The sequence below is a fragment of the Phoxinus phoxinus genome (assembly GCF_949152265.1).
Source record: "Phoxinus phoxinus genome assembly, chromosome: 9".
NCBI classification, from domain to species: domain Eukaryota; kingdom Metazoa; phylum Chordata; class Actinopteri; order Cypriniformes; family Leuciscidae; genus Phoxinus; species Phoxinus phoxinus.
The window spans coordinates 25,223,900-25,244,795 of NC_136884.1; the positions used below are offsets into that span (position 1 = coordinate 25,223,900).

Genomic DNA, 20,896 nt, shown 5'->3' on the forward strand with positions numbered 1-20,896 from the left:
ATATCAAGAACATGATGTGCAATAACAGATTAGAATCAATTTAATTACATATAATACATATAGCCAGTACAATTGGACTAGTGGATAAAAGTATTACACTTGTTGAAAACATATTAACAGACTGACACGTGTCGGGCTCAGATACTACTACTCCCTGTCCTCTTACTTATTATCATCATAGCCAAGAAGCAGGGATCAGGTATTGGACACTACATGTGTGAGGGCTCAGGTACTGGACTGACTGATTATTATCCCTATCCCTCCCTCCTCACTCCAATGGGACAATAGACTCCGAAAGATTAGACAAAGACACAGTAAATAACCCCAATCTTGTCAATCAACGCTAGTGCCTCACCTTGTTTTGTTCTCTATGGGCATAGCCCTGCTTTGCAGAATCTGATATTTTCTTCTGACTAAACCAATAACTCTCTCAACATGAATACGCAAATTCGCTATTTTTCTTGTGTCTGCCACCTCATACGCTGACAGCTGTTTTCTCCCCTTGGTAAAGGCAGGTATCTGTAGTGAAGCACAGTAAAATCCCACACTATCACCAATATTGAACCCACGGTCTGCTAGGACAATATCTCCAGGTAACAGGTTTTTTAGGAGGCCACTCTCTATTGTGATCTGTTTATCGCTGACTCTCCCTCCCCAGGCACAAGATATGTAAGTGACATAGCCTTTGGGTGCAACACCAATCAGAAATTTTACAGTATGGTGATGCTTGTAGTTTGACCACGTTTGTGCTTGGGCTAGTAAATTTGAGGGCTTCTCAATAAAAACTTTGAAACAGTCAACTATCACAGCAACTTTACATCCAAATGCCTGTCTGAATCCCATTGGCATTGTAGCTTGAAGAACATGTCGCTCTGGCCACTCAATTTGAAATTCCAACCTTTCATGAAGTATGTCAATTACTTTATGCCAAACTCTAGAAGCAGTTGGCAGAGAGATCTTGAACCTGAAAGGTAAATCTTTCAGCGGGAGATTTAGTCTCAGCTTCATCAAAACTAAAATTAACTGTTCAAATTTAGACAGCACAGACATAGGACCACAGCTGATGTAGGGTTTGCACAGCTCAAAAATCTGAATTAAAACTAAGAAGTTGGGGAGCCCCGTGTAGAACCTTGTCTTGTCTTAGTTTTTTTCAAAGGACTCCTTGTTGAACTGTGTGTCCAGTGCTTTGGCTCGAAGATCTCCCAGCTCTGTTGTGTTTTGTCTCAGAACATCCTCCATCTTCTCAATGTCATCCATTGTTAGCTCAGTCTGGCATCCGGCATCTACATAGCCTGCAACATATCAGTGGGGAGCATAATTCATTAATTCATGAATATGAATTATGTGAATTGTTGTGAAGTTATCTTTTTGACAACCTTTTTACAAACATGCAAGTTCTCTGGTCCAATTATACAGAGTGATTTTAGTTAATATGAATTATGTGAATTGTTGTGAAGTAATCTTTTTTTACAACATTTTAATAAACATACAAGTTTTCTGTTCAACATTTGTAACAATTAATAATTATTAATAACAATGAATAATAATGCTGGTTACACATCTTAGTACAATAATTTACCTTGATAATTTAATGTCCCATTCCCCCCGATCCCCTCTGATTGTGGGTTATTGTCAGCTGGCTGCTTCGGTTCGGAGCTTTCGGCTGTCTGCGTCAGATCCGGGCTCTCATCTGTCTGTTGGAGATCCAATATAGCCTCTGCACATTCCGATCGTCTTTGTTGGTCTTCCTTGAGCTTCATCCTCTGCTCTCGTTTAAGAGACGCCTCTGATTTGGGCTTAGTTTTTTGGTAACCTAGGTTGACCGCCGGAGCCCAATCTACCGACTCAACGTCACCTAAAGCGCTAGGGTAGCCTAAAAAGCCCCAATGAAGTCCATATTAGACTACCGGTAACTTAATAATTATTACTAAGTAAATGAGCATTTAACGACAACTAATGCTATATAAACACAGACACAAAAAACACGATGGCTACGTTAGCTAACATACCTCCGACGAAGTGGTCGCTGCAGACACGGCGTTGATTTTTACGGCGTTGTTCTGTGAGCTTTTTACATTTATCACCTTTATGAGTGACAATTTTCGGTACTCTATAAAAACTCTTTCCCTTTTCTCGATTAGAACGATTGGAGCAGCCGTAAACTACACAAAACATTGGCATTTTTTCAGTCGGCAGATCCTCAGCTATTTCACTTCCTGCCCTCCATCTGAATTTCGCGCTCTCGCGATGCAGCAGCGTGACGTCACGTGAAACCGACCTATTCAAGTACTTTCTGGCACTTTAGAAGAGATTGATGCTTCACATTTTACACAGATAATAAAGATTAATATAAATGAACATTGCCTTTTGGTATCTTGTGCAAAGAGTTTGGCACATATTTTGAACCTTCCATTTTGTTCCACCCCATACACTGCAATGTGAGCAAATCTGTGCGTCCTGTCAATCAAAATAAACTAATGTTATATACACCAAACAACAAAGTCTCATATTTATTTTGTTAAATGTCCCTAGAAAATTTTAATATTTGGAAAATTGGTATTGAGGGCCATATTACATACTTTGGACATGAACTTAGTGCTTATACCAATCCTTGATAAAAAGCTATTTGCTTGTTCTACTTCTTCCCCCATGGTATATGCAGCACCCGTTTGAAAGCTTCCACTCCATTTGATCTATTTATAGTGAGAAAATGTTTAGTACATGCAGGCTTTATCAGAATATATAACAACATTTAAAGAGGCAATACGAACAACACATTGGTGTAATATACCTCACATTTTATGCCATGTACTTTCGCATGCATAACAGAGAGGAATGGCTTCATGTTCAGAAGATTTCTCAGTTCTGGGCAGGCCTGGCAAACTTTGATCAAGTATGGCCAGTATTTGCACATGATGTCAGCACAAAAGAAAGTTGCATTTTCTTAAAGTTCCTTCTGCAAGTACAAAGGATATGCATAGATCTCTCCTCTGAACATATGGAGTACCCTCAAAAGAACACCATGCCGACAGACAGCGACTTCAATGCCCTCTTCATCCAGTTTACTGCTGGTCTTTCTGGAAAACTCTTTGGCAGCTGCAAACTCTGCAGATCCACAAACACCTTTGCCTCCCATCTACATGACATAAAAGATAAAAGGAAAAACAGGCATTTGTGATAGACAGAAAAAACAAGCTGATAGGCTTGATTCATGAATTGTGTACACATTTTCTATGTGAAATCAGTGTATAAAACTTTTCACAAACAAATCATGAAATCATACTGTGTACTTGCAAGCAATCTGAGGCAGTGTAGTACACTTACGTGTTGCACTTTTTCTCGGATATATTGAACAAAAGAGGAAACATCATCATTTTTGCAAAGAAACAACCCTTCGAAGTAGCCAGAGCTCTCTGAACTAATAAAACTAAATTAGATAGATTTTTTTAGATCTGATTTTTAAACGACAATGAACACAAACTTACAAAAAAACTATTTCAGGATAATTCAACGAATTGTTGTGACAATAATAGAAAGAACAAAACTGTCATTTTAAACATTCAGCTACAAGGTCTTTGTATTAGTGACACAAGACATTAAGTCATAGTATAAAAAATGACCAAAAAAATAATAATTTTAATACAATTACTTATTGCCATACAACAACAACAACACACTTACTACCAACACACTTACTACCAGCCTTTTTGAAATGGTGAAGTTTTCTGTTGCCTTCCACAGCAACTGCCAGCATTAGAGGGGTACAAGCTGGGCACGTGAAATGTTGTTCATTGCAGATCTTGTCAACCTCATAACGGCAGATGGACCATTCGAAAAAGCTCTTCAAAAACGCATCACCACATAAAGTGCCATTCTAGTTAAAGATACATAGAAACATTATAATGAGACATATCAGCAAACCCTCAAAACATACAAGTCACTACTAATACAGAAAAAAGCTGATCACATGGAAAGCAAAGCTTAATAAGATTGAGGAGGCAGTTGATCAGAATTATTTTTGGGAATTATGGAATAATTTAGATAAATCAAAAGAACCCAAACACATTCCCATCTATGACCCAAACATCTGGACCGAACATTTTGGAAATCTCTATTCACAAAACGAACCAACCCTCACCCAAAAACATCTGACCTCCCAACTATATACCCTGGAGCCAGAGGCGCTGCAATAGGACAGGCAAGGCAGACAATTGCCTGGGGCCCCGCATTTTGAGGGGGCCCCCGAGGATCGATCATTTAAACAATCAAAAATTTTCCTATTAATATAGCACGCACAAGCAGTGACGCCGCCACACCTCCGCATACCCCTTAGTGGGGCCCCCTCTCTTAATGCTGTTTATACTATTGCAGCCTTTGGCGCTTTTTTCAAACTGCCGCTGCTTACTCGCGTTTCTATAGCTATTTTCGATTCATAGCCAGAAATGCATGAATTCATGTATTAAACATGAAGAGGACATATCCGTCTGGAAGCCAGAAGCGGAAAAAAAAGCAAGATGAAGTGGAAAAGAAAAAACAGAACTGCGGTAAGTGATGAAGAATGAATGAGATGATGATTGACTTAACACTTAATTTACGTTAAGAATAATAATTAACGTTAATGACAAAAATGTTGTCCTTGTTCAATTCACATCTAGTTTTCACAGTAATACGTATTGTTTTAAATCAGCTTTACAGAAAAGACATGTCTATCTATCTCGATTGATCTGTTATCAGAATGTTATTCAGAAATGTAAAAAAAAAAAAAAGCACACAACCTCGTTCTTAACTACCGACTTGCTATACATTACCACACTTATTACATGGCTACCTACCAAATAAATCATTACTTTGAAAGAAAATATTGATTTAAAAAGGAGTTTATTGATAGTTTACGATTGTTTTGCTTCCAGTAAGCTTCCGCCAAAGAAAATAGTGCGCTCTGTCTCTACGGTTAGAATCCTGTGAGTCCATAGCAACGCTCTGTTTTTCATTTCATGGCAATGGTCTGTTATACTCTGACTGCAGCGATCTGTTATCAAGAAATAACAGACCGCATTCTACATTTTAATTGAACCAAGCCATGTAATAAATGGTATTATTAATGCAGGCTGAAATAGAATACCTTTGGTACACAGCAACATTGCTTGGAAAGTGTCTGTACTGCAAAAGTAATTGATTAAACATGTAAAAAAGAACTAAACTATTATCTGATAAACTAACATAATAATAATAAAATATAAAATTATGATCCTAACAATAGGCTATATTTCTTTATAGGAGCATTACTTAAATTCCTTTCACCACCACTTCAGACAGAAGATTATACAGTCCCTCCTGACAGTGAAAATGGTAAGTTCAGAGTGTCAGATAGTGCTAATATAGGATAATAAAATAAATATTAAATAAGATGCTAACCATATATTTCTTATGTAGGAGCATTACTTAAGTTCCTGTCACCACCACTTCAGACAGAAGATTCTCCAGCCTCTCCTGACAGTGAAAATGGTAAGTTCAGAGTGTCAGATAGCTAATATAGGATAATAAAATACATATTTAATAAGATGCTAACCATATATTTCTTATGTAGGAGCATTACTTAAGTTCCTGTCACCACCACTTCAGACAGAAGATTCTCCTGCCTCTCCTGACAGTGAAAATGGTAAGTTCAAAGTGTCAGATAGTGCTAAAATATTTCAGTATATATGTGCTTTATTAAAGTATTTTGTGACTAAATATCTTCTGTATGTTTTTAGTACCATCCATCTTGTTGACATTGCAACAACAACCTGCTGATGATGAGGAAACACCACTCACTTCTTCCACATGCAGTAGTGTTGATCTTGACAAAGGTACTACAAGATTCCCAATGTCTCACGACCCTGCAAAATGGCCAATGATTCTTCAAGATCATGAGGGTTGTGAAATTGTGAGAAATGGCCCAGTCCAAGTAACCGATGCAGTGTTTCCACAAAATAACGAAAAAGTTCCTCGACGATTCACAAAAGACAATTATAAGATTGTAATGAAAAATGGAGAGAAAATAAACAGGTCGTGGCTTGTATACTCTATCAGCACAGATGCAGTATTCTGCTTTGCATGTGCACTGTTTGGTAAATGTGAAAATGCTCTCAGCAAAGGTGGATTTCGCACATGGAAATATATAGCCAGCCATTTAAAAGAACATGAGTATTCGAAGGCACATGCTGAGAATATGGAAAGCTGGCATAATCTTCAAAAGAGGTTGCTAAATAAAACAACCATTGATCAAGTCCATCAAGATTTAATGCAGATTGAAGTGCAACATTGGAAAGGTGTTGTAAGAAGAGTGATTGCCATCATCTGCCATCTTTCGGAGCGCAATCATGCTTTGAGGGGCCACACAGATGTTTTATTTGACCCACACAATGGCAATTTCTTGTCACAGGTAGAGTTAATGGCACAATTCGATCCCATTCTAAATGAACACATAAGGAGGATTCAAAACAAAGAGGTAAAGGTTCATTACCTTAGCAATACAATACAGAATGAGATCATAACATTAATTGGAGACAAAATAATGCAAGAGATAGTTCGCAGGGTGACAAAAGCAAAGTACTATTCTGTCATAATGGACTGTACTCCTGACGTCAGCCATACTGAACAACTTTCTGTTGTGTTGTGAATTGTGAATCTTCTGTTGGAGCCTTCATCACTGAACATTTCTGTGGATTCATTGATGTACAGGATACATCTGGAAAAGGTCTGTATGATACCCTTTTGGAAAAACTTGAGAAGCACAACATAAAGATTTCAGATTGTCGTGGCCAATCCTATGACAATGGAAGTAATATGATGGGCAGTAAACAAGGAGTTCAGACAAGAATCTTGAAGCTGAACAACAAGGCATGGTGTGTCCCATGCAGCAGTCACACTCTGAACCTAGTCTTGGCAGATGCAGCCAAGTCATCTGTGGCATCAGTCTCTTTCTTTGGTGTTCTGCAGAGATTGTATAATATCTTTCTTTAGCTCATCTGTGCAGCGCTGGGCAATACTACAGCAACATGTGAAGCAGCTAACTGTCAAATATTTGTCAACAACACGATGGGAGGCTCGAATTGATAGCGTGAAGGTGGTACGTTACCTGCTGCCAGAGCCTGTGGAAGCCCTATCTGCCCTCCAGAAATTTGCTGTGGAGAAGAAAGACTCTGAGACAATGTCCATAGCAAACAGCATTCAGAATGAGCTGATGACCTGGCGTTTTGTCCTGTGTGTGGTAATCTGGTACAATGTCTTGTATCAGATTAACCATGTGAGCAAAATTCTTCAGAGCCCAAGTGTTTCTCTAGAGACACTTAAAAAGGAAACTCAGGGAGTACAAACATACTTGAAAAATTTCAGGGAAAGTGGACTTGCTGCTTGTCAAACGGATGCAAGAGAGATAGCAGAAGCTCTTGATATTGACATGACATTGCCTGAGAAAAGACAACGCAAAACATCACGACAATTCCTATATGAGGGCAGAGATCAGACACAATGCACACCAGAAGAGTCTTTCAGAAGAGATTTTTTTCTGCCCTTGGTGGACACAGCCATTGGAAGTCTCAATGACCGATTCTGTAAGCTAGAGGATGTTTATGCCATGTATAGTTTTCTGTTCTCAAAAGAAAACATGAGAGAAGCAATGCATAGTGGACAACTCGAAGATAACTGCAAAACAATGGAAAGAGCCTTACATGACATACATTCAGAGGATTTGGCTATGGAGGTCAGGGCTGCTGTCCATACCTTTCCTGATCATTCATCTACTTCACCAAGTAACATGTTAGATTACATCTTCAAGGAGCAACTTCTAGATTTGTACGGAAACTTAAGCATTGCTCTTCGTCTGCTCCTTACTCTTCCTGTCACTGTTGCCTCTGGTGAGAGAAGTTTTTCAGCATTAAAGTTAATTTTAATCATACCTCAGGTCAACAATGAATCAAGACAGGCTCTCAGCACTTGCACTAATTTCTATTGAACGCAACGTTCGAAGGTCTCTAGATATGGAGGACATAGTGACATCATTTGCCTTAGCTAAGGCTCGCAAGCAGCGTTTTTAAGATGACAATACAGACCCTTTCCAAAAAATTAGAATATCATGAAAAGTTAATTTATTTCAGGAATTCAATTTAAAATGTGAAACATATATTATATAGGTATAATATATAAAGCATCTTCATAAAGATTTTCTGCTGAAGGAAGCATGAAGTGCTCTAAATGTCCTGGTAGACGGCTGCATTGACTCTGGACTTCCAGGACATTTAGAGCACTTCATGCTTCCTTCAGCAGAAAATCTTTATAAAGATGCTTTATATAATATACCTATATATTAGTTTCACATTTTAAGTTGAATTCCTGAAATAAATGAACTTTTCCATGATATTCAAATTTTTTGGAAAGGGTTTGTATATGAAGATGTATGTACCGTTCTTGAGAAGGATATTTTCACGGTTACCCTTGGTCCTGTCCTGCACCTCACTACATCTCCCAGCACTCTCCTGGATTTGCACCTGTAAGCACTCTGATTCCTGATTATCCTGCACTTCATCAGCTCTGATCACCACGCTGCTTACTGTATGCCCTATAATCCCCAGTCTCACTTCAGTTCAGTCGGATCTCGTTCCACGTCACTGATTCCTGATTCCTTGAAGATTGTCTAAGAGACATTCTATTCAGAGTATTTTCTGAATTTTTGTTTTATTATCTGAGTTTGCATCTTGTGTATAAATAAATCCTGTGTTAATTTGTACCTTTTCCTGAGTGAATTGACGGATATTGTATTTTGATAAAACCTAAGTACTTTAATGTTGTAAACAATAAACAATTCATGTTCTGTTAGATGTGTTTTGACTACTTTTTTATGCTGTATAATTATATCTCTAGGTAAAAAATATATATTTACAAAAATATATATTAGAAGGGCCCCATTGATTAATTTTGCCTGGGGGCCCCCTCAACCTTGGCACGCCTCTGCCTGGAGCGTACTGTAAAAGACCAGCTAAACCATCTAGACCAGCCCATATTATTAAATGAACTGACAGACAAGATGAAATACCTAAAAAAAAAAAAAAAATCCTGCGGTGTGGATTTTGTGATGTGGAGAGAAGAATGACCCAATAGCGAGATGCGGAATAACAGTCTTTAATAACAGAAAGTGGCTGTCCAGAGGATGAGAACAAATCTTTCTTCAGTGATAATGGATAACAAAAGATCCTCCAGAGGAATATAGACAGAACGAAACTTGATCCTCAGAAGAGACAGCCGTGCGATCTCGGAGACCGAAAACACCGAGGCGATGCCAGGCAAACAGGTAACTCACAGGAGGTCAGATCTCAGCAGGCGGAGACGAGCAGGTATTCTGTAACAAGCACAGCTTAGTCGCACATGTAGAGAGGTAGAACAATCTCCCAAGGAAACACAGGACAAGACAAGACAGGAACGAGAGGTTAGAATACTGACGACTCATACGTATTACTCGTGAAATAATCTGGCAACGAGACAGGGAGAAACAGGGCTAAAAGAAGCAGACATAATTAGAGAAAGAGAGAACAGGTGTGGAAAGAGTGACAAAGTAACGAGTAGAGAGTGGACACAGCTGGGGGTGATGAGAGAAATGTGTGTGTGTGTAATGAGAGGTATGATGATCAGCGAGAGTGCATGAGTGTGTGTGACCAAAAGGGGGAGACAGAGTAAAGAGAGCCAGGATCATGACAGTACCCTCTCCTCAACGAGCGCCTCCTGGCGCTCCCGAGGCAGGAGACTGACGGGACCGGAGGAAATCATCAATGAGCGAGGGGTCCAGGATGTCCCGAGCCGAGACCCAACTCCTCTCCTCAGGACCGTACCCCTCCCAGTCCACTAAATATTGATGCCCACGACCTCGGCGTCGCATATCTAAAAGCTTGCGGACCTTGTAAACCGGCGTCCCTTCAACACGAATGGGAGGAATAGAAGGGCGAGAGGGCGCGCGAACGGTCGGTTTTATGCAGGAGACGTGAAAAACGGGGTGGACACGACGAAGACTAGGAGGAAGGGCGAGCTTAACAACGACAGGACTGATGACCTTATCGATACGAAACGGCCCGACAAAACGAGGAGCTAGCTTACGAGATTCTGATTGGAGAGGTAAATTGGACGTGGAAAGCCAGACCCGTTGGCCACAAACATAGCGAGGACTTTTGACACGACGTTTGTTAGCGGTGTTGCTCATGCGCCTCCTCGAGCGACAGAGTGATGATCTCACCTCTCTCCAAGTGCGCTTGCAGCGATCGATGAACGCTTGTACAGAAGGAACATTAGATTCAGTATTCTGCGAGGAGAACAATGGGGGTTGATAACCCAGGCAACAATTAAATGGTGAGAGACCCGTGGCGGAACTGGGAAGCGAATTGTGCGCGTATTCTGCCCAGGCAAGTTGCTCTGACCAAGACGAGGGATTACGGTGTGCAAGACTGCGGAGACTGCGGGTGACAATTTGATTGGCTCGTTCGGCCTGACCGTTAGTTTGGGGATGAAACCCGGACGAAAGGCTGGCGGTAGCTCCGATAAGACGACAGAACTCTCTCCAAAATTGAGAGGCGAACTGTGGTCCCCTATCAGAAACCACGTCGGTGGGAAGACCGTGTAATTTAAAAACATGATCAACCATGATCTGGGCCGTCTCTTTGGCAGAGGGAAGCTTGACGAGCGGAATGAAGTGCGCGGACTTAGAGAAGCGGTCAACGACAGTCAAAATGACCGTGTTCCCTGCAGACGGAGGAAGACCGGTGATAAAATCGAGTCCAATGTGGGACCATGGACGTGAAGGAACCGGTAAGGGACGAAGTAGACCTGCAGGTGGCGAATTACCGGCCTTGGTCTGGGCACAAACAGGACAGGAGGCGACAAAACGACGCGCGTCTCGTTCCAATCTAGGCCACCAAAAGCGTTGACGGATGGAGGCGAGAGTGCCCCGCACGCCGGGATGGGCGGACAATTTAGAGGAGTGGCCCCACTGAAGGGTTGCTAAGCGCGCAGGAGTAGGAACAAACAGAAGATGCTTAGGACAGGCGCGCGGAACGGTAGCGTGAGTGAGGGCGCGCTTTACCAGTCTCTCGACTCCCCAGACTGCCGCACCCACTACACAGTTAGAAGGAATAATCTTCTCCTGTGCAGTGGTGGAAGTCGAGGAGTCGAAGAGACGGGAAAGAGCGTCTGGTTTAACGTTCTTCGACCCGGGACGATAAGAGATGGAAAAATCAAAACGCGTGAAAAACAGAGCCCAACGAGCCTGGCGAGCGTTCAATCTCTTGGCGGAACGAATATACTCCAGGTTTCTGTGGTCCGTCCAAACAATGAACGGAACTGGGGCCCCTTCTAACCATTGACGCCACTCTCCCAGTGCCAAGCGTATGGCGAGTAATTCACGGTTCCCGACGTCATAATTACGCTCCGCGGGAGAGAGGCGGTGCGAAAAGAAGGCACAGGGGTGTACCTTCTCATCGACCGACGAGCGCTGAGAGAGAACCGCCCCGACCCCCACCTCAGAAGCGTCGACCTCGACGATAAACTGTCTCGCGACGTCGGGGGTGAGCAGAATGGGGGCGGTAGTGAAAAGGGATTTAAGACGATCGAAAGCGCGCTGAGCCGGAACTGACCACACGAATCTAGACTTGACTGAAGTCAAGGCGGTGAGCGGGGCGGCCACCTGACTAAAGTTGCGTATAAAGCGGCGATAAAAATTAGCGAAACCGAGAAATCGCTGCAGCGCGACACGAGAGTCAGGAACGGGCCAATCAATAACCGCCTGGACCTTAGAAGGATCCATACCGATCCCCTCCGCAGAAATGATCGAGCCGAGAAACGTAACAGAGGGAGCATGAAAGGTGCACTTCTCAGCTTTGACAAAGAGTCGATTCTCTAATAACCGCTGGAGAACCCGACGAACGTGTTGGACGTGCACTTCGAGAGAGGGTGAAAAAATCAAAATGTCATCGAGATAAACGAAGACAAAAATATTAAGCATATCCCGAAGGACATCGTTGACGAGGGCTTGAAAAACGGCAGGAGCGTTGACCAGACCGAACGGAAGAACCCGGTATTCAAAGTGACCGAGGGGCGTGTTAAAGGCGGTCTTCCACTCATCGCCCTCCTTGATGCGCACGAGATGATAAGCATTACGAAGGTCAAGATTAGTAAAAAACTTTGCTCCCTGCAGTAGTTCAAAGGCTGAAGACATCAGTGGCAAGGGATAACGATTCTTGACAGTGATCTCATTCAGCCCTCTATAATCTATGCAGGGACGCAAAGAACCGTCCTTCTTTTTAACAAAAAAAAAACCAGCGCCGGCAGGAGACGAAGAGGGTACAATGGTACCTGCATTAAGGGAGTCGAAAAGGTAATTCTCGAGTGCTTCGCGTTCGGGGGCTGACAAAGAATAAAGTCCTCCCCGCGGGGGCATAGTACCCGGGAGGAGATCGATGCCACAGTCGTACGGTCGATGAGGAGGAAGAGAAGTGGCACGGGAACGACTGAACACCTCCCGCAGATCGTGATATTCCTCCGGTACCCCAGACAAATCACCCGGCCCCTCCTGAGAAACAGAGACAGAAGACACAGGAGGAATAGCAGAGGTTAAACATTCGACATGACAAGACAATTTCCAAGACAACACAGAATTATTAGACCAATTGATTTGAGGATTATGCTGAACCAGCCAGGGGTGTCCTAAAACCACCGGACTAAAAGGTGAACAAAAAACAAAAAAAGAAATGGTCTCGCTGTGGTTCCCCGAGACAGTTAGAGTGAGAGGAACGGTCCTCCTCCGAATCCGAGGAAGGGCACTACCGTCTAGGGCATAAAGTGGGGTGGAGTCTCTTAAGTCAATGAGGGGAATACCTTGCTCTTGAGCCCACGCCTCGTCGACGAAATTCCCCTCCGCACCAGAGTCTATCAAGGCTGCACAGGCGACAGAAGACCCAGGCCAGCGGAGAGAAATGGAGAGAGTGGTACACGACCTCGATGGAGAGTCCCTGGAAGAAGCGCTCGCCAGTAGCCCTCCGCTTACTGGCGAGCTCTGGCTTTTACCGGGCAATTATTAACAAAGTGATCAGAGGAAGCACAGTACATGCAGAGGCGATTGGTCACTCTCCTTTCTCGTTCCCTAGCAGAGATGCGTAATCCTCCGAGCTGCATCGCCTCCGGCTCCGTACCACTGGAAGACGAAGGAGGAACGGAGGGTGAGGGAGAGAGCAGAGAAAACTCAAGGTTGCGTGAGCGACGGCGTAGGTCGAATCGCTTCTCTATCCGGATCGCCAGGTCGATCAGGTCATCAAGTCGAGTCGGCACCCCTCGAGCGCAGATCTCATCCTTTAGCTCGGAATTAAGCCCCTCCTGGAAGCGGGCCACCAAAGCCGGCTCATTCCAACCACTGGTGGTCGCGAGAGTGCGGAATTCAATCGAGAAATCCGCAGCGGAGCGTCTACCCTGGCGAAGGGAGGAGAGTAAACGTGAAGCCTCCTCTCCATACGCAGAGCGGTCGAAGACACGAATCATCTCGGCTTTAAACAGAGAAAAGTCAAGAGTACAGGCCGCCTCAGTCTCCCAGTTGGCTGCTCCCCATTCACGGGCTCGTCCAGCAAGGAGAGAAATTACAAAGGCCACTCTGGCTCGATCCGAAGCATAGGTCGAGGGTTGAAGAGAGAAGACTACTTCACATTGAGTCAAGAAGGCGCGACATTGAGTGGGCTCACCCGCGAAGCACGGAGGGTTGTTGACTCGTGGTTCCGGTGTCTCGCGGTGATCCTGAGAAACGGAAGCTTCATGGCGCAGATGATGGAGCTGTGCGGAGAGACCTGATACCTGGGAGACTAAGGACTCGACGGCTTGTCTCGCGGCGGTAAGCTCCTCCTCATGCCGGCCCAGCATAGCACCTTGGAGTTCGACAGCAGATTGAAACTGGTTACCGCTCGCTGGGTCCATCGTGGCCAGATTATTCTGTGATGTGGAGAGAAGAATGACCCAATAGCGAGATGCGGAATAACAGTCTTTAATAACAGAAAGTGGCTGTCCAGAGGATGAGAACAAATCTTTCTTCAGTGATAATGGATAACAAAAGATCCTCCAGAGGAATATAGACAGAACGAAACTTGATCCTCAGAAGAGACAGCCGTGCGATCTCGGAGACCGAAAACACCGAGGCGATGCCAGGCAAACAGGTAACTCACAGGAGGTCAGATCTCAGCAGGCGGAGACGAGCAGGTATTCTGTAACAAGCACAGCTTAGTCGCACATGTAGAGAGGTAGAACAATCTCCCAAGGAAACACAGGACAAGACAAGACAGGAACGAGAGGTTAGAATACTGACGACTCATACGTATTACTCGTGAAATAATCTGGCAACGAGACAGGGAGAAACAGGGCTAAAAGAAGCAGACATAATTAGAGAAAGAGAGAACAGGTGTGGAAAGAGTGACAAAGTAACGAGTAGAGAGTGGACACAGCTGGGGGTGATGAGAGAAATGTGTGTGTGTGTAATGAGAGGTATGATGATCAGCGAGAGTGCATGAGTGTGTGTGACCAAAAGGGGGAGACAGAGTAAAGAGAGCCAGGATCATGACAGATTTAATATCTAATGAGATGCTGAAACACAGCAGCCCCAAACTGAAAGCAGTGTAGAATTAAAAATGTATTAAATGTTTAATTTAGATTCCAATACAATCGTATATAAACTGAGAAAGTTTAGTAGACTGATTTTAGCATTTGAGGTATAAATGATGATTATTGAGTTTCCAGCAGGAGATTCCTGCCCGACCTGTAAATGAGTCAGACTCTCACCTTTTGTCTTTAATGGCTCTTGGAGCCAGAGCCCCAGCCCCATTGAATAGTTAGACTGATTGGATTAGCCTCTATGCTTTTGAATAGTTATGCTGATGAGATTAGAGCGGAAAGTTTGGTAACGAGCTAACGCCTACTTTATTTACATTTTATTCAGAGTCTCCTCCTTTATGTAAATCCCTCTTGGAATGTATTTAAACTACAAATGTATACAGTTTAAACTAGACTGTTGGACGAACTGCAGCTACGCACAGAGAGTTCTCAAAAAAATAATAACTTCTGTTTGAACGCGATCCCAACGTCTCCTGGTCTCTGCTTTGATGAAGGAAAAAGTTTCCTACAGCAGCAATTCTGAAATTATTCAATCTTTTATTAAAATCAGGACACTTTCCTGAGATCTGGAAAGAAAATTTTATTACACCAATTTTTAAACAAGGTGAGAAGTACGACCCAAATAATTATAGGGGCATCACAGTGAGCAGCAACCTGGGCAAACTATTCTGTTCCATCATCAATGACAGATTAGTTCAGTTCATTCAAGAACACAAGATCCTCAACAGTTGTCAAATTGGATTTATGCCTAAACAGAGAACATCAAATCATATTTACACACTCCACACACTCATACAAAAACACGTCCAACAAATAAAACAAGGGAAAATATTTGGCTGCTTCATTGATTTAAAAAAAGCCTTCGATTCGGTTTGGCATAATGGACTTTTCCTACAAATAATCCAAAGTGGAATAGGAGGAAGGACATTTGACACCATAAAGAATATATACAATGGGAACAAATGCGGCGTTAAGATTAATGACAAACGTACTGATTATTTCAGTCAAACTAAAGGAGTCCGTCAAGGCTGCAGCCTCAGCCGGACTCTATTTAATATCGATATTAATGAATTGGCATCAACACTTGAGAAGTCCTCTTGTCCTGGTCTTGTCTTGTCCTCGAGGACAGAGAAATCAAAAGCCTCCTGTACGCTGACGATCTTCTGCTGCTGTCTCCTCATGAAGAGGGTCTGTGCCAAAGCCTCTCGCTGCTACAACAGTACAGCAGTGACTGGGCCTTACCAATAAACATGGAGAAGTCCTGGAAAAACCTTGCCTTACTGACAAGAAATACAAATTTACACTTGGGGGAACAATTCTTAATCATGTCACCTGTTATAATTATTTGGGTCTGACTATCTCAGCATCTGGAAAATCTGACACTGCAATAAAGGATCTGACTGATAAAGCACGTAAGGCTTATTATAGTATAAGAAAACCCCTGTTCAAATATAACCCACCCATTAAACTGTGGCTGAAAATCTTTGACAGCATCATCAAACCGATCTTCCTATACGGCTGTGAAATCTGGTGCCCCAAATTTAAACTAAATTATGAATCCTGGGACAAAACCCCTGTTGAAATTTTCCACCTTGAGTTCTGCAAGAACATCCTGGGAACTCACAGAAACGCTCCGTGTCTGGGTTGCCGGGCAGAATTAGGCAGATTCCCTCGTAAAGTTCTGGCTTTACTATCTATCAGACGCGCAGACAGAGAGTTACCATCACTGCGCTCTCAGATACAGGGCAGGACACCAATAGCCCCATGCGATATTTAGTGATAAAACATAAACTTAATTCAACAATTCAGTTCAGACACTCAAAAGTGAAAGAAATAGGGAACATAACCAAAGAAGAATACATACAAGATTGGCAGATAAAGGTCACACAATTAAATAAATTAAAATACTTCCATAAAATAAAGTCTGATTATAAATTGGCATCATACCTGACCGATATCAGTAATTATGGTCAGAGAAAGCTCCTGACAAGGTATCGCATTAGTGACCACAGTCTGCGTGTGGAGACGGGCCGACACAGGCCGAGCTGGAGAGCCAGAGAGCTCAGACTGTGTTCACACTGCACTGATGGAGTCGTAGAGGATGAGCTGCACTTCCAAACATCAGAGACACTTATTTCACACAAATAGCACAGATTCTACCTCAATTCCAACAAGCGAGCCTCATAAACAAACTGTGTTATATTTTGGGAGAGAAAGAAGAGTGTATTCACCTGGCAGCGCAGTATTCCTGCCATCGTATGAGGGGCTGAACCCTCTTTTCCCTTAAACTGCTCTCTGTACTTATTTTTGTTATTTTATATATATATATATATATATATATATATATATATATATATTATTTATTTATTATATTTGTGATATATTTATGCATAATATGTATTTTTTTTATTTTTTTTTATTGTTCACTTTTATTTATCTAGCTGTACGTACAGTATATGTTTGTATATGTCTATTGCTTTGGCAATATTGTGCTATTTTACACAGTCATGCCAATAAAACTCATTTGAATTTAATTGAAATGAGAGAGAGAGAGAGAGAGAGAGAGAGAGAGACTGACTGACTGACAATTACACTACAGCACAGACAGGTATACACAAGACATGGCTCTTAAAAGTGCCTTTATTGTGTGTGTTTCTGTGTGTATGTGTGTGGTGGGGGGTTAGTATAAAGAGCAAGCAAAATTGAAGGACGTTGAAAATTGACGACAAAGGTATGCCCAGTGATGCCAAGGGGGTCGTCCTGGTCAAGCAACCATATGTGACGAGTTGGGAGTGAGAATAGGCTTGTTTGAGATTAACAAAATATGCGCAGAACTGATCACCGCGAGATGTATGCCGGTTAGAAATGTATGCCGCCTTGCTCCATAAACAGTATATAAATTGGACACAGCGACCCCATATATTTCAACAGAGAAAAGTGAAGCCCATTAGAAGCACTCACTTCCTGATTAGAGGATGGATACCCGACCCGAGCCCGACGGGACCCGCCGGTACCCGACGGGCCGGGCCGGGTTCGGACAGATATTTAGAAATGATGTTCGGGTTCGGGTCGGGCTCGGTCACATCAGCGCGATAAGGCATTGAACATTTTAAATTTAAAACAGCTTATTATGTAGATAGCCGATGTGCCTGATGCTTTCACTTGATGCTAACGTTCGTTTTTGTGATTAAAATACATGTAAAATATTACCATAACATCCGTCTTCCTGTGTGCGGACATTTGTTTATGTAGCCGTGACAACGAAACACGTGCATAATGTGCGCGCGCCAGGTGTTAAGAGCGCTTGTTGCTCCGCGCGCTTTTGCGCTTGTCCTGTTGACATTTCCGATTGCCTTTCTACAGTTACTTAATAAAAGCGGGCTTTCCACACAAACAAACGTACAATTGTCATTAGTATGAGAAAAAAATGGTATTTTAACTGCCGGTCTCGGGTCGGGCTCAAACATAAATATCTTTATGCCTGTCGGGCTCGGGTCGGGTTCGGTTACTGCTCTGTCGGACGCGGGCCGGGCTCGGACTGAAAAATTCGGCCCGATCCGCACTCTATTCCTGATCGCCAGGTGAACTGCGCAGGCTCAAACTGAGCTTGACGACGTATGTGACGTGATGTCTGAGAGTTGTAAGTCTTCTAGTAGCTGTGCCGAGAGAAATCTGAATCATTCCCTTCCGAATCTTGCAGAGACGGAGAGCGTGAGCATTAGCTGTCCATGAGCTAGCAGCAGGATCAACTTTATCACTCTATGGGCTTCTCCCTTGACTTTATCGGACTTTATGCCTCCACGTCCCCCCGATTGCCTGCGAGCTTCTCCTCCTGTCTATACGGTAATTTCTCGACTTGTGCGACAGAGTCGCGTGGTTATGACGCAATCGTTAGCCTATTTTTACAAAAACGGCATCTACAGGGCCATAACGTAAGATACAAGGTAATGGAGCCTTTTATACATTGTCGTGTTTCTATGTAAATAATGGACAAATGACGTCTTTAAACGCCTCAGATGTAAAGTTATTCGCTGTCAAAGTGACGCCAAAATGAATGGGAGTCAATGGAATGCTAACAGCCTTGCCTGGCTCTGATGTCATGCTGACGTATGTCAAAAAACTCTCGCAAGCGCAAGGCGCACGTTTCGGATTCTGCAGTCGCACGCAGTTGCTCTCCACGACACAGCTTAATGCTCATTGGTTTAAACAACTGTGATGTAGCCTATTGTTCTCCCTCTCTCTCTCTCTCTTTTTTTTTTTTTTTTAAATGTGTTTTATGTGTAGGCCATAAATGTGAGTATCCCCAAACTCTGACAGCGTGATCTCTATATGGGTTATTTGATTGTTGTCATATTTATAAAACATATATTTAAAACATATGTAATTAAAGTAAAAATTATTGATAAACACATCTTTGGTATGTAATTAAATAACAAGTACTTTGGTGTCTTGTTCATTATATTTATTTTCATATAAAAGCAACAGAACTTAAATTACATCCAGTTTATTAGCAACACCGCGCACAAGTGTGAATATCGTGAATCCTGCGATATCCGCCTTTGATCTCACAGGTGTCTGATCAACTACAGGAAGAGAGATCTGTCCGTCTTGCCTGCACTTTTTTCACTCCTCCCCTCACTGCAGCCGCCAACTCTCGACTACATTTCAGGCGAGGCAAGGCGCATCTCAAACAAGCCTACTGTCAGAGAGCCCGTCTACGGAGAGCCTGCTCACTCCCTATTAAGTCCTATTGTACCGAATTTTTGGTTGTAGTTCCACCAGAGTTCCACTGGGGGCGATCGCCCGAGTGCAAAATGAATGGGAGTCTATGGGGCTAGACGGCTAAATTTGTCTCTTTCACCCGATTGCCATTGAGAAATCTCAGATTTGATTGTAGGTTTGGCAAGTTCAACATGGGTTATAGGTCGAAAGTTGAATGAACGAGTACTTATGTCATTTCGATTTCTTACAGGTTGAGTTGTTGTTGCCCATAACACGCTAGCATTCTGCTAATGAACGCTGATTGGTCAGTGAATGACTGATTATGACCAGAGATACCGCTTGATGGCATCATGGCATCCGAAGCGGGAACAGAATGTATTCTAGCAGAAACTCTTCTAGCACGTGTGTTTACCTGTGTCCGCTGTGCTGGCGATGCCTCGAGAGAAGAGAAAGTGCAGAGTGCGAAAACACCAAAGTGACTGAAGGATTGCCGTAAAGCAGTATCTCTGGTCGTACGATGTGTATGACGTCATTGACATGTTGAAAGACTTTTTAAAGCAAATAAGTGACTTAAAATCTAACACCCAGCAATGTGCAATTTCTTTGCATCTCCTTTCGAATACAACATTCAAATTACTAGACAAAAAATAATATCTTGAGAAAAGTGGATTTTGAGGGGTATAGCTCCATAGACCACCATTCATTCTGCACTCGTCCTGTGAGCGCCCTCATGTGGAATCAGAGTGGAACTGCAACCAGTTCAGAAGCCGGAAGTGTAGCGAGAGTGAACCTTCTCCCCTTATTAGACATTCTCTGTTACTGTGTTGTTTTCGGTGCATCGATGTTGCTCTGTACTTAGAGTGTGCTCGCACAGCACAGGCAATTTAGCCAATTTAATTTGATTTGCGACATGTGAAATGAAAATCCTGTCTGCAGTGTGGCCTTTTTGCTGTTATTTATGTTATTTCTTTGTTTTATTGTTTCAAAAATGTTTATACATTTTGTTCTATATTGTGTGATGTTCTGTACATCGTGGCTTTAAAATGTGGCTGCAAATTTGTATTTATTTATATTTGTTAATTATTTCTATTACCTTTTTTCATGTGTCATACTGTATGTTTAAAAATCATAAATTTCCAGACAAATGTTTATCATTGTCATGTAACAGAGGCGCAGACAATAAGAATGCAATTAACGTATATTATTTTACATATATAAACTATTGGCTATATGGCCACAGATCAGATTTCTATGTGGTAACTGAATTACTTTTACTGACACACACACACGTTTCAATGCTCTTTTGTGAATCAGACCGCAGGATTTGAACAGGACCTGCAGAAATGGTGGCAATTCAGATGGCACTTAGCTGGGTGGAAGAAGTAATGCCAAACAAAGTAGTAATTTGTTCGGATTCTATGGCATCACTTATAAGCTTACAAACGTACCAAACCGTTAGATTAGATATTTATTCCGAAATGTTGAATATACTGTATAGATTAAGGCAAGC

At 42.5% G+C, this 20,896-nt stretch overlaps 1 protein-coding gene across 1 annotated transcript; it reads right to left on the reverse strand.

The window, feature by feature from the left end:
- Positions 1-275: 275 nt before the first annotated feature.
- Positions 276-4,095, reverse strand: LOC307004202 (uncharacterized protein). The gene is made up of 3 exons (XM_079623307.1): positions 3,325-4,095; positions 1,580-3,136; positions 276-1,292 (listed from the first exon to the last, which is right to left on the reverse strand). The coding sequence occupies exons 2-3, from the start codon at positions 1,758-1,760 to the stop codon at positions 1,141-1,143; spliced, it is 333 nt and encodes a 110-aa protein (XP_079479433.1). The 5' UTR covers positions 1,761-3,136; positions 3,325-4,095; the 3' UTR covers positions 276-1,140.
- Positions 4,096-20,896: the final 16,801 nt, after the last annotated feature.

Coding starts and splice junctions, on each gene's coding strand:
- LOC307004202 (XM_079623307.1), bottom strand. CDS start 1,760: ATGAAGCTCAAGGAAGACCAACAAAGACGATCGGAATGTGCAGAGGCT. Junction 1,293..1,579: donor TGGGACATTAAATTATCAAG/GTAAATTATTGT, acceptor GATATGTTGCAG/GCTATGTAGATGCCGGATGC.